General features: G+C 35.0%; 1 protein-coding gene and 1 long non-coding RNA gene across 3 annotated transcripts in view; one reads left to right on the forward strand and one right to left on the reverse strand.

Moving 5' to 3' along the window:
* SOX6 (SRY (sex determining region Y)-box 6) overlaps positions 1-9,501 on the reverse strand; it is a 384,360-nt gene extending 374,859 nt beyond the window's left edge. Inside the window, exon 1 of one of the 2 annotated variants that reach the window (XM_014530922.1) lies at positions 9,298-9,501. In XM_014530922.1, coding sequence (XP_014386408.1) covers positions 9,298-9,302 — 5 coding nt within the window. In that variant the 5' untranslated portion in view covers positions 9,303-9,501. Of the gene's footprint in view, positions 1-3,686; positions 3,756-9,297 lie in introns of those variants that run through there. The other variant, XM_014530923.1, reaches the window with a different exon arrangement.
* On the forward strand, positions 190-13,873 carry LOC106724274. The gene is made up of 3 exons (XR_001360026.1): positions 190-221; positions 5,204-5,205; positions 13,861-13,873. It is a non-coding gene; the product is annotated as an uncharacterized LOC106724274 (long non-coding RNA).
* The last annotated feature ends 273 nt before the right edge of the window (positions 13,874-14,146 follow it).

Below are 14,146 nucleotides of genomic sequence, written 5' to 3' on the forward strand. Positions count from 1 at the left end.
GGTCCTTAGAATAACCTAATTATACCCTCAAATCTAAATCTTTCTGGATGGGCAAAGGTGGAGTGAATATGAGTCTTGCCTAGGAAATTATACCTAGAAATTTTTTTAAGTTTTAGTCCCAGCTTCTGCCTCACTTCTGTCCCAGTTTTCCTAGTTATGAAACGAAAGTAATAAGATCCCATTTTAAATATCTCACAGTGTTACTATAAAAATTGTATAAGGTAACATATGAAAAAGTTCACTTAAAAGTATAAAGTGCAATAAAAATACCAGGTACAATATCTATATATATAAAAGCCTAAGTGACCATTACGACCGGTCAACCAGTCACTATGACATGCACTGACCACCAGGGGGGCAGGCGCTCAATGCAGGAGCTGCCTCCTGGTAGTCAGTGTGCTCCCACAGCCAACCTCCCACAGCCCCTAACCCCTCCCCCGCAGGCAAGCCGGCCCCAGTGGGCCCCTATCGGGACTGGGCAAGATGCCCCAATCATGCCCGATCACCTGCCAGGCCGAGGGACCCCACCCGTGCACAAATTCATGCACTGGGCCTCTAGTTATAAATAATAATGGCACCTTCTATGACCACAAATGAGACACTCTACAAAGCCTCTCCTTTTACTTAACACTAAGACATTTTAATTAAATTCTCTTATTTTTTATCTTTTTTTCTCACCCCACCAACCAAAAAAGAGTTTTTTCAGCATAATCATGTAACGTTGGACTTTAATTACAAATACCAGCAAATATTTGCATAGAGTAAAAATAAGTATATTCTGACATTTTGAACACCCCAGCCTTCCTCTCATACTGACTTTATTTTCTTTTTCCTTTGTTTATAACCCTTTCTATATTTTCTTGAAAAAAAATCAAACTGCCTAACAATATAACAAATGTCACCAATATAAATATTTTAGTTACAGTTACCCACCTTGAAACTCTTACTAAGTGGCCTCATGGTTTTCCTATGCAAAAGTACCAAATATATTTTTTCAACTGTGTGTCTATCCTAAATTGTTCCAGATTTTCAGAGCTCGTTATAGTGTTTCCACATTAAGATTATAGCAACTAGGACTGCTCTACAAGTTCAATTTGAAAGCTCTGCTCTTACATCAGGAATGCAGATTCCTCAAAATGACAATACGAAACTGAAAGACTGCACTGAAAAACAGGAAGCAACTATGGAGAAAAGCTGTCACACGCTCTACAGCTGGATGATAAGAAACAAAACCGTCCCAATCACCTCCCTCACCCCAGTTTTGCATAATTTTACCTAAACAGTATATACAAACTAACCCACAGACTTATTTTTATGCAGTTTTCTTTCTCTCAATATCCTTTTCTTCCTCTTTCTAATTCAATGCACTCCTCTGCCTGATAACAACAAATAGTTATTGAATGCCTGTAAGTACAAGACCATGTATCCTAAATGCTAGGGAAAACATGTGAAAACAAACTGGACCAGTCCAAGTGAAGAACAAACATTAAACAAAAATCACACTAATAAACACATAATTTTTCATTGCAATATGAGCTATGAAGTAAATTAATGTGTGGGAAGCAAGGCTTTTGCACACAGGTAAGATTTGAATTAAAGGAAGAGAGAAGGCCTCTCTGAAGAAATTACATTTAGATGGGGACCTCAAGGATAGCTGGGATTACTCTGAATAAGAATGGGGGGAAGTATATTCCAGTTAAGAAGACAGCAATATTTTGAAAACCTTACAGCAGGAAAGAAGCTTGGGCTGTGTAGACCAGTAAAGCAGCTGAATCTGAAGAAATCAGTGGGAGAAAGACAAGAGTTGGCAATGCAGGAGCCATACTGTGCAGGGCCAGGGCTTTGCAGATTATGTTAAGAATTTTTGTTTTAATTAAAATGTAATAGGAAGCCAAGAAATGGTCTTTCTTCAATCTCAAAAAAAAAAAAAAATATGGTAAGTGGATTTTTTTCCCCTCCTATAATGAACATGGAATTAAGTTTAAGTATAAAGAACAGCATGGGAATGATAAACACCAAATTCAAAAGAATGGTTACCTCTGGCACAAAGAGGGAGATATAAAATTGGTAAAGAGTTCTCAGAAGGCTTCAACTGTATTGCTTATGTTTTATTTCTTATAAAAACATAGGTATTTTAACCTATTCTTTATACATTTTATATAACTAAATTTTTCATAATAAATTTTTGAAAGAATTAATGAATGTTAAGAATTCACCAGTTCATTTCCTTCTCTTCTGCTTTACCAGGTTCATATTAAATCTCTTAATTTTGAGAAAGACAAGCACACAGAATTTAGGGATCTCCACTCTTAAATACTTTGTTTCCTAAAACTTTATTTTCTAGACTTTTTGCATCATATATTAGACTCTTTAATTAGCTTATCTTTAGTTTTAGCATACACTATAACCTTTGTAGCTTTCCAACAACCACAGACTTAATGTAAGGATTAAATGAGATAAAGCATTTAACATCATAATATTTAGCACACAAGAGCTCAATAAATTTTAGCTATTGTTTTTTATTATTTCATTTATTATATACTATATTCCCGGTCCTAAATATGAACCAGAATACTAGAACTAACAAAAAGCTGAGTGTATATGGCCAAATGGTGCTCCGATATTTTGAAAGCATATATACTCCGTATATTCAAAAGCACACATACACAAACACATACACACATATAACATATATTTCTAATATTGAATTTTTTAAAAACACACTTTTTCTGTGCTCTTTTAAATAATAAATAACAAAATGCTAATTTGAGGTTTTGTTAATGCCACTAAAGAATACTTTAAAGAAAGGGTTAAAATCCATCCTTTGATGGTATCTGATTACAATTTAAGATAAGTTTAATAAGTTTACTAAGTTCTCCTAAGTCCAATGCTGCATTGAAGTGATTTATGATTGCATAAAGCTGCAATAATATTCAATATAGGCTATACTCTGTTTAAAAGCTCATTTTTGCAATATCAAGTAATTCGTACAAAACTTCAATCTTATCGAATTGACATCAAAATTTTTCTACAACAGAAAGAGCAGTCTTTGATGTAAGAATATTATTAAAATCATATCGTTTCACTTAATTTTCTTTGTACAAATAGCACAGATCCTCTCATTTCTCCTTCCTTCCAATTCACAAGTACAATAAAAAGCTGGCTTTAGAAAGGTCCTTAAATTAAACATCATGATGAAATGAGCACTAAAACCCTGAAAATAGAACTTAAGATATTTTTTGTAACCTAGAAGTCTGAAAAATATCTCACTGAATCTTTCTGTGAACATTATATTTTAAATTATATTTTAATACCGAAGAACCCAGAACTCACTCTTGTGAAAAAACAACTTTGTCACTCAATATTCTTCAGTTTGAGGTTTGGCTTTAGATTGTTTTAGTAATCATTCCTCCATGCCCACTTCCTTGTTCTTAATCACAAATCTAATCGTGTATTTTTATAAATATTCAAAATTAAATATGTTTATCTGCTTATGTAAATACTTTTCAGTTAACTTTTACCGATAGTCTATGTAGGGATCTCATTAACAAACACATTTGGAACTTTTTAGATTTGTTCCGGCAGCTTGTAAATTCATATTATATTTAACTGTTTAAATAGATCAAAATTCTACACATTTAAAAAATTAGATATAAAAGATTACTTCCAAGTTTTGTTTTACTTACCAAGCTCTGCCATTCCACCTCACTGCCTGAACAATATTATCAGCTCTTCAGATACTCATTCTTGCTAAGTAAAAGGATATTTCTTCTCTAGCTGGATTAATAATCAACTTTCTAGATAGTTCATTTGTAATTCTCTTCTGGTTAACCCTTAGCATTACCGCAGTCTGCCCAACTCATGCTAATCAATTTATGAAGCAGAAAGAAAAAGATGAAATTCAATTACATAGATAAAAAATGTTAAATAAAAATGAGGGGCAGTTTAGATTAGGCACAGAAGAACAATCAGCCTTACTTTTTTCCACTAATAGGTATACCCTTTATGTTAGATATTACAAAAACACTCAGGTCATAAACACAAGAAACAAGAGACATGAACAGAAACCTAATAGGCTTCTAACACACCAGTCTAGTGCATTATCAGACCATGTTTCCTGCTTTCTTACATTCAGTTAAATACAAATCAGCTCTGGGAATAACAGATATATTTTTCTCTTAGTAGAAAGGTCTGACTTTCAACCTCTAAATGCCTCCTCTCTCAATGCTTATAATCACTTGGTCCCTTGTCATACAATAAGTGCCATCTCAGTCTTTACGGAAAATTTAACTAGTGTGATCTGTAAACACTTGCAAGAGAATAATCTGGGGCAGTTGTTAAAAATATATACACCTAAATATAGATATATATAGACACCTGGGTCCTACTTTAGAAATCTGAAGCACCCCAGGGGATTCTTATGCACATTAAAAGTTTGAGAGTCACTGCTCTAGGACCATCTCTGATCATATCTAAGAGACTCCAACACAGAATGAAATTTGGACACAGAATGAGATTAATTACTTTTGCTGCTAGTTTGACTTTGGCTTTTTGCTTTGATTACAATAACTAGGATTCTACCTTATTTTCCTATATCTGAGGGCACTAGTCCATCCAAGACCATGACCCTCCCATGGTCTTGGTAACCATCCACTTGCAGACTACGCAGAAACTGGAATCTGTCCTTTAACTCCTTAGTGTCTGTCTATGGCCTTATTGTGGCCTAGCTGCCTAAACACCTGACTTTTCTTGCTTTGTGTGCTTTATGAAAACACTTTAATCTCCTGTTTTATGCCTCTCTTATATATCACATGGACTATACTTATTGGTGTTCATTGTCCAGTCTTTTAGCTAATGCTTTTTGTCTGCTATATTAACTGTCTCCCAGGGCAACTGTCCCTTTGGTCTCTATTTCTATACGTCTGTTTTTGTTTTGTTCTATTTGTTGGTTGGTTTTATTTTTTCAGATTCCACATATAAGTGAAACTATATAGTATTTTACTTATTTCACTTAGCATAATACTCTCTAGGTCCATCCATGTTGGTAAGATTTCATTCTTTTTTATTGCTACATAATATTCCTGTGTGTGTGTGTGTGTGTGTGTGTGTGTGTGTGTGTGTGTGTGTGCAATCATTCCCATGGACCCCTCCAGTCTGCTCTATGCCTATTATAATGAACGGACTTGCTTAGTCACATCTAGAGATGTGAAAGAAACAACTAGCCAAAGGGTGAGAAAACAGACATGGCAGCCAGTGGTTTCAAAAATTGCTACAGTAGCCAAAGAAAATGACTGGGAAAAGAAGAATCATGGAAAGCTAAAAAAAATAAATAAATAAAAAGTCCTTGAGAATGGGAATAGGAGGCGAGGTAAAATGAAGTAAAAAACATGTTTTAATTCTAATCACTTGTTTTTATTTTTATAGAATAACCTATTTTAAAAGGTCAACAAAACAATGATTATTTAACCTGGAGAGAAGATTAAAGTGACCAAAATAAAAATAGTACTGGACTAGTAGAACTCAGAAGACTTGGATTTATCCTGGCCTCTCTACCACTACTATATTTATGATCTAGATTAAGTCTCTTAACTTCTATGTGCCTCGGTCCCTAAATGGGTATAATAAATCATGCCATGTGTACCTAAGATTATTTTGATAATTAAACCAGATCATCTTTATTAAAGAGTTTTGAAACTATAAATACTATATAAATATGAGGTTACTATATAAATTATATATAGCTATATAAATTGCTATTATATAAAGATAATAACACATCCACAAAGGACACAAAGTGGCAATTTTATTTTTTTAATTTAAGTATAGTTGGTATACAATATTATATTAATTATATTAGTTTCATGTATACAATATAGTGATTCAACACTTTTATACCTTATAATGTGATCATACCACTAATTTTTGTAATCATCCATCACCGTGCCAACTTATCGCAATATTATTAACTATATTCCCCTTCAGCTTTTTTTATCCTTCCATCCACCTCCCCTCTGGCAACCGTCCCTTTGGTCTCTATTTCTATAAGTCTATTTTTGTTTTGTTCTATTTGTTGGTTGGTTTTATTTTTTCAGATTCCACATATAAGTGAAACTATATAGTATTTTACTTATTTCACTTAGCATAATACTCTCTAGGTCCATCCATGTTGGTAAGATTTCATTCTTTTTTATTGCTACATAATATTCCTGTGTGTGTGTGTGTGTGTGTGTGTGTGTGTGTTTCTTTTTCATCTAGTCATTTATTGATGGACACCTAGGTTGCTTCCATATCTTGGCTATTGTAAATAATGCTACAATGAACACGGGGGTGCATATATCTTTTCAAATTAGTTTTCATTTTCTTCAAATAAATACCAGAAATAGAATTGCTGGGTCATATGGTAGAACTATTTTTAAATGAAAGTGCAAACCATATAGAGTAAAAGACATAAACAGGAATTTGTGAAATATATTTCCAAAGAAAATATCAAGAATAGGACCAATATCAGTTAGGGGCAGAATAAAGTAAAATTATCCCAAAATATAGATAAATAATCATGTCAACCTGAATTTGCCCAGGTCAAAACACAAACCTTAAGTGTCTTACCAGAAGAGCTTCTAGATAGAAAAGGGATCATCTGGAGTGACTGGTGACATTTCTCATCCAGAAGTATCTCCTTAAAGCTAAAATAAGAGTGATTTCAAATAGCAAAAGTTTGGGACATTTGTTGCAAGAAACTTAGACTGTATCCAACATGGCCTAAGAGTCAGTCTAGTGCTATGACTTAATTTAACTGGATTAATATGTACATTTTAACATTGAGAAAGCAGTAGTCCTTAGCCAGTGTACAAATGGGCTGATGAGAGTTTCCCACGTAAAGAAAAAAAGGGTTGATTCTTGACTTAAAAAATACTTCCATCTTTTTAAGTTTCAATAAATATTGAAAACCTACTATGTTTTGGATATTGTTCAAGACACTGAGGAATATAAGTGACAACAACAAAGGGGGTTCCATCGTGTAATGGTTAGCACTCTGGACTCTGAAGTGACAACAACTGTCAAAATCTCTGCTATCTGAGCTTATTTTCTAGGAAATATAAGAAAAAGGTGGCCATTAAATTTAATAGATATATAAATCAGTATGTTAAAATTTAATAAAAGCTATGGAAACCAATAGTATAACATTAGGGAGATCAGGAATGTTTGGAGAGTTGCAATTTTAAAATACAGTGGTCAAGGTAGACCTCACTGAGAAGATGACATCTAAGCAAAGACTTGAAGAAGGTGATAGTATGCCTATGGCTACACCTCATTAAGCAACAGGAATTTTTCAGCTCCAATATAATCTTACCGGACAAGCATTGTATAAGCAATCTGTCATTGACCAAAACTTTATGTGGTGCATGATTGTAATCATTCCCTCTCTCAAAAAAGAAATCAAAGTGTTTTTTTTTTAATTGTGTTTTTCCCCTAGCTGGTTTGGCTCAGTGGATAGAGTGTCACCCTACGGATCAAAGGGTCCTAGGTTTGATTCGGGTCAAGGGCACGTACCTTGGTTGCAGGTTCCTCCCCGGCCCAGGCCCTAGTCGGGGCTCATGCAGGAGGCAACTAATCGATGTGTTTCTCTCACATGGATGTTTCTCTCTGTCTTTCCCTCTCTCTTCCACTCTCTCTAAAAATCAATGGAAAAATATCCTTGGGTGAGGATTAACAAAACAAACAAACAAAAAATCATGTTTTCACAAGACTATAAACATGGGAAAATCCAATAAAATGATTTCTTAAATATAGATATATATCTAAAGTATGAGCCAATTTTTCTTTTTCTTTTTTTTCATTTTTCAACAACTATTTTTCAAGTAGCTGCTATGAGCCACACACTGTTCTGAGCACCGGAGAGAGGGCAGTAAACAAGCTAGACATGTTCTTTCTTATACATGCATAGATTAAAGACTGAAATGAAATATATCAAAACGTTACTAGGGAGTACATTTTTTATTATGAATTAAGAAGCTGACATGATGGATTATTTTACTTTCTCCTCTATGTTCAAATAAAGTCCAAAATGTCTAAATATGTTAGAATGATTCCAAAATAAACTATGCCATTTATATTGAACTAATTATTATGGCTCATATGAATATATTTTTTGATAAAGCACAAATTTATACTCATAATATTTTGTGAAATGTATATTGCCTTTTTCAATCATATACTGATTGTTATGACCTACAACATTTAATAAAGTTGAATAACACCATGTCCCTTTCTATAAATGCAAAAGCTAAGAAACAGACAGTTAATTAATTTGCCACACTAGAAAGAAAAAGTGTTTAAATTCTAAATAATAATAATGTATATGAAAGTATCTTATACAGTGCCTGGATCAAGGAAGGTTGCAGATTCTGAATGTCATGTACCTTAGGGGTACATTGTCAGGGGGAAAAAAAAAAACACAAAGACCTGGGATTAAAAGAGAATTTCAAAATCCCCCCAGCCCCCTGGACCAAATCCAGCTTCAATTACACAAGGGTTGTTTGGAGACAATAGAGAGGAAGAAATATGAGGGTTCCTTTGATCACCAAAAGATGATCTTTTTGCTTTAAAAGAGAATGTTCCTATACTCTGTCTGGTTGTAAACACATACACAAACACACACCCCACAACCGTTTTAATATTGATATGGAAGGGAAATAGAAGTCACTTATTTTGTTGAAATATAAGTATTTCAAACCCAGAAAGGGTGATTTGGTTGTGAGGGTTTTTAAGAAATAGCACCGGATCCAATCCTTTTCTATCACCTCCTCTGTAATACAAAACCCCCCAATAGCTCTTAAAATTGTGGCATTTTCTTATGTACAGAGAGAAAAATTTGTGTTGCTATTGCAGCAACATCTAGACAGTTTCCTGTAAACTTTCTGTGATGGAAGTCATGAATTTATGATAAAACCCTGTAGAGTGGTGAAACAAATTTCTTTCATATTTATCATTCATTTTACTCACTGTGCATTTGAAGGAAAACCTTTTAAGAACACCAATAATGTGAGAAAGCTACAACAACTAAATTTATTGTTAAGTATCACATCATTGGTCCTCCCGGGAGTTCAGGAAGAAAGCTTAAATCACATTTCCTAACACATTGGAGAGCTTCCCAGAGATGTGATGGCCCACAGAGGCAAACCATCCAAAGCACACTGGAATCTCAGAGATGGTGACAAAGAAAAATCACTTTGCTTAATAAAAGCAAATTGAAGTTACCCTTTCATTTTTTCTAACAAAGTAAAAACTCTCTCTTACCCCATTTTTCTCCTTTCCTTCCCCCTCCCCCTGCTGTTTCACCTGACTAAACTGTAGGTATTTGTTCCATCACCTGACTTAGGGGCTGGCTAGAAATATTAGAGAAAAAACAATCTACCATTGTTACATGAGACAACAACCTTTCATGTCCTTGAAGCTCACCATGACCTTTCATCTTTCCTATCCCCAATGGTCTCTCCTAACAACTAAAACTACACTCAGTTGGGCTGAATTCCAGATTGTCATAAAAAGAACCCTGTCCTTTCAAAACAAAACCAATTTTTACACCAAGGTGGGGGAGAAACACAAGTCCATTGTTCCCTCACAGATGGAAGTTGGAGTTACTAAGGCAACTGCTCTAATCCTCCTTTTTACCACCTTTTTCACATCACTGGCCTATCAAGTATGCTACCTTTTAACTCATAAGCTCAAAAGCTGGTAGTCTAACTGGCTGCCCTAATTAGCTACGATTTTCACACTACAGACAACATGATGAGCTAATAGAAATTTGCAAAATAATGACGTACCTCCAGCAAATATTCCTCCTCCTGAGGCCCAGTCTTAGAATAACAATAATGAGACCATTATTAGAGAAGGGCATTAAAATGCTGCACTGCTGCTAAACAGAGAACTTGATTGTTCTGGTCTTGTCCATTGAATCAACAACCTATTGTTGTGGACTTGAAAAATAAAGGACTGGAGAATGGGTGCCATGATGATTGGTCTGTGCGGCCATACCGGCACTCTGTAGAATTGTTTTCTTTTGAAACTCTTGATGGACTAGTAGTTTTGTTTAAAAGTAACATAAAAGGCGATTGTCTGGATAAAAAGTCCTATTTATTGAAATCCTTAGAAGCAGTTGCATGGATTTGTTCGTGACCCCTGAGATAAATACATAGTGGCCATAATAACACCATTTGTAGAGAGCCCTGTTACACTGCCTACAGTAACATAAGAGACCGTCTTTTCTAGCTACTGTAGGAAGGAAGGAAGTACTTCTGAGCAGAAAGCAAGGATGATAAAAGGTCAAATACTGGATATAGCTCATTAATCTCTGAAAGGGAGACTTTTAAAAATAATGCTAATTTAAGAATTCTGCACAATTGCTACAGATTCAAGCACATTGTAAAAAGACTCACGGCTCTTCTTATTTTCTCACTTTAGAGCTTCTTTCCTTTGGTTACAAAAAGAGGATTAAAATAAAATGATTATTAAATAACTGAAGCAAGATGTCTCAGGATCACCTAGGGAACAAGAAACTCAAAGGTTTTCAGATAATTATTCTTATGGTCATCCCCAGTCTACAACGAGAAGAATAAAATACTGAAGTTAAAGGTTAACTAGTGTAGGATTCTTAGCAGTAGAAAAGCACTGTTTACAGTGTGTAAAAGTGTCTTCTATATTGAGCCACAGTACATGTTTTCTGTAGTCAGATCAGCATTTTAGTGTTGAATGGTGGTGGTTAGGAGTGTACTTTTCTTTTAGCAAGTATTTGGGGCGGGGGTCTGTTTATTTTTTATCAAGTGAAATCTGCATTATATAAAAATGTATTAAATTGTAAATAAGACCTCTTGCTTCATTCAATCTGTGCTTTGCTTCATTTATCTTCATCTTGTTAGGCTAAATTAATTAACAGTCTCACTGTTGCACACTTTCTCTTTTCATTACATCAAATAAGGGCCTGTATATGGAGAAAGCCCTCACCACGGGAATTCTGCAACTCTACTACTCCGAAGAGTTTCTGTGTATCAGTGTAGCAATATTAACTGGGTACATTCATTTTAAAAGCATTTATTAAATGTACTTTTCATTGTTAAAAACCAATTGCCGAAATTCCTTACATAATATCAACAGAAAACCATTTTTTTAAAAAAAAACTAAACTAGAAACTGCAATAGACTTTTAAAAGAAAGAAAAAAATCAACTGTATGTCCACAACCAGGTTTTACTATCACTGTCACCCAAAATAAGAAGGAACACATGCAAATTTGGCAGGTATGTTTTCACAAGATACAACACAAGACAGCATAAAAGGTTTAAAAGACACACCCCAAACTGTTCCGCTCCCTGCTTTGGAATGTCTAGCATGTGATAAATTTGATGATTAGAATTTCATTGGTAAAGCCCATTATTTTAAATCTATAAGAGTGAAATGTGTTAAACTCTTTTGTAAGTTTTCTTTCAACCTGGAACACTGTGGCATCTGGAACTATGCAAATGAACAAAACAGTAAAGCCCTTTTTAAGTCTTTCCCTGATCAACCAGTGCTTCTTTCTCCAATCACAGCTTTGTGCGCGATATCTTTCTGCTAGCATTTCTTATTTAATTAAAACAGACACTGACAGAAGGACATGGATTAGTACTGTAATGATGCATTTACTTAGATTAATCGGAGGCTCCTTTTAGAGTAATGGCTTAAACAAAGAACAAAAGGAAATTGTTATGAAACAGCCTTTTATCCCAGGCAAAGGTCACATTATGAGGTTTTTAATTTTGTCAGCTTCTGTTATACTCTGCCTTGCTAGTGGAACATGAGAAGTGCTTTTACCCCCAATAAAGCCAGTTATTATAAAAACAGCCATTAAAGCTGCAAATTAAAATGTCTGATTTTAAAACCGGTTACTTAGCTTTCAGAATCCTCTAATTAGCATGTTGTGCATTGTTGTGAGGAAAAGAAGACTAAAATGCTAATGACCTACCGCCAGGTGACCACACTGCTGTGCAAAATAACAAGGACCTTTCCAAGTAATATGATGAATTAACTGAGTACAGGTCCCCCAACCAGCACCCCTTCTCAGAGCACAGCTCCAGATGAATAACTGCTAAGATGTGTTCGGTGGAGGGGGCTCTGATTCTCAGCCTGCTACTTCTTATATATTTACTAAAAAGCCGACTTCTTTCTACCACAAAAGAAAGTGAATGAAATAGCAATGCTATAGAGAGAGTCTGAAAGTAGAAAAGACAACACTCATTTGATTTCAAAGCACAAAGAAAGAATTAAAGAATCATACCCCTAAACAAAACTACCTCTTTGCCTCTTTTCACTCAACCTTTTATTAATAAGTTGAACTTGCAGAGTATAAATAGGGTTAAGATTTGAAAGCTCGGTCTTCGTTCACAACATTCATTTTTACACCTCATTGTCTTTAAATGGAACAAAATGAATCTAGTTTCCCTTTTGCCAGCCTCGTTTTTCCCATTTTACTGACTCCACTCACCTCTACCCCTCCCTCGTCAAAATTTGCTCTTGACAAAGAATATATTGGCATTTGTGTTTATTACCATATGAATTTAACTCAACTACTTGCATTTTCTGCCTTATCTTTCTTTATGGACTGAACTATTGTGTGCCTAGTAATGCTAACATACATTAGTGGAATGTATAGACTAAGTGGAAGCATCGCCAGAGTTTCTGAAATCAACCCACACAAAAAAAACATGCTTCATTTTAAATCAAGTCTCACACAAGTATCACTGAGTGGCTGGCTCTAGGATTTTCTTGAAATCAATGCAAAACATATATTGTCAGTAGAACAGCAAAAAATCACTCAGGATCCTCTGTGACATTTGCCTAGTTGAATTTTTTTTTTTTCCTAAGGAGTTATTAGAGACTGTTTCCATTATCTATGGATAGAAGAATGCTGCAGGTTCCACCACCCCAAAACTCAGTGGCTTAAAACAATAAGCATTTATTTGCAGCTGGGCATTTCTTCTGGTTTTAGCTGAGCCCACCAACATGTCTTGTGGTTGGCTGACCAATTTGGGTTGATCTAGAATGGCCTGGCTGGGACGACGGGAGTAATTCAGCTCTGCTCCATAAGTCTCGTCCTCCATCAGACTAGCCCAGGTTTGTTCTCATAGTGACAGAAAAGGGCAAGAGTGTGAACGGAAATGCACACGTGCTTCTACAAGCCTCTCCGTGTGTCAGCCACATTTGCTAACATCCCATTGACCAAAGCAAGTTAAATGACAGGTCTGAGTCAAGAGGTGAGACAGAATGTCCTTCCCAGAATGGAAGGGCACTGGAAAGTTTCATGGTACACGTTGTGGATGCAAGAAAGGATCAAAAAGAATTGGGACCTCTAAAGTGAATCAATTTTAGCAAAGAAGGCAAAGTCATTTTGATGATTCCCAAAGTTCTTCAGCAGAAGTTTCTGTTTTGTTTCATTTTAACTAATGTAGTCTAGATAGCTACTCAAAATTGATCTATTTTATTTTTGTAAGAGAAAAGAACTCTTTAAAAAACAATTAACAACCCCATCCCACCTTATAGCCATTGATTTCCAATTTAAAAACTGTAACTATAAAGATAATTCTAAAATATGGTCTATGCAAGTTCACCATTTATTTTTGTCTACTGACTAGTTGTGAATCAGTGTTTCCTTGGTAAAAGATGTCAAAACTACAAACTGTTGTGTCTCAAAAACCTCACCTTCCACCCAGAGAAGCAACTAAATTTGAGGAAATGTTAGATCCACAATTTTATTTTTCAGTGTATCTCAGATTGTTGACAGTTCCATTCTACAGAATACCAACAAACAGTAAATCACGGTCTTTCACCAGAATGGATATAGCCACAATAGCAATGTTCAAACAAATTTTTTTTTAAATCTGAGCCTTTATCACTCATATCCCGATTGTTCTTCTAATATCTCTATAAAAAAGAAAACAAAAAATACCATTGCACTCACCATGGCTGGGTGACTAAGTTGGTTGGAGTGTCATCCCATACAACAAATGGTTGTGGTTTCAGTTACTAGGTTAAGGGTTTGATCCCCAGTTGCGGTGCATACAGGAGACAGACTCTCTCTCTCTTCTCTCTTCTCTCTCTCTCTCTCTCTCTCTCTCT

This window comes from Myotis brandtii, unplaced genomic scaffold, assembly GCF_000412655.1.
Source record: "Myotis brandtii unplaced genomic scaffold, ASM41265v1 scaffold782, whole genome shotgun sequence".
Taxonomy (NCBI): Eukaryota; Metazoa; Chordata; class Mammalia; order Chiroptera; family Vespertilionidae; genus Myotis; species Myotis brandtii.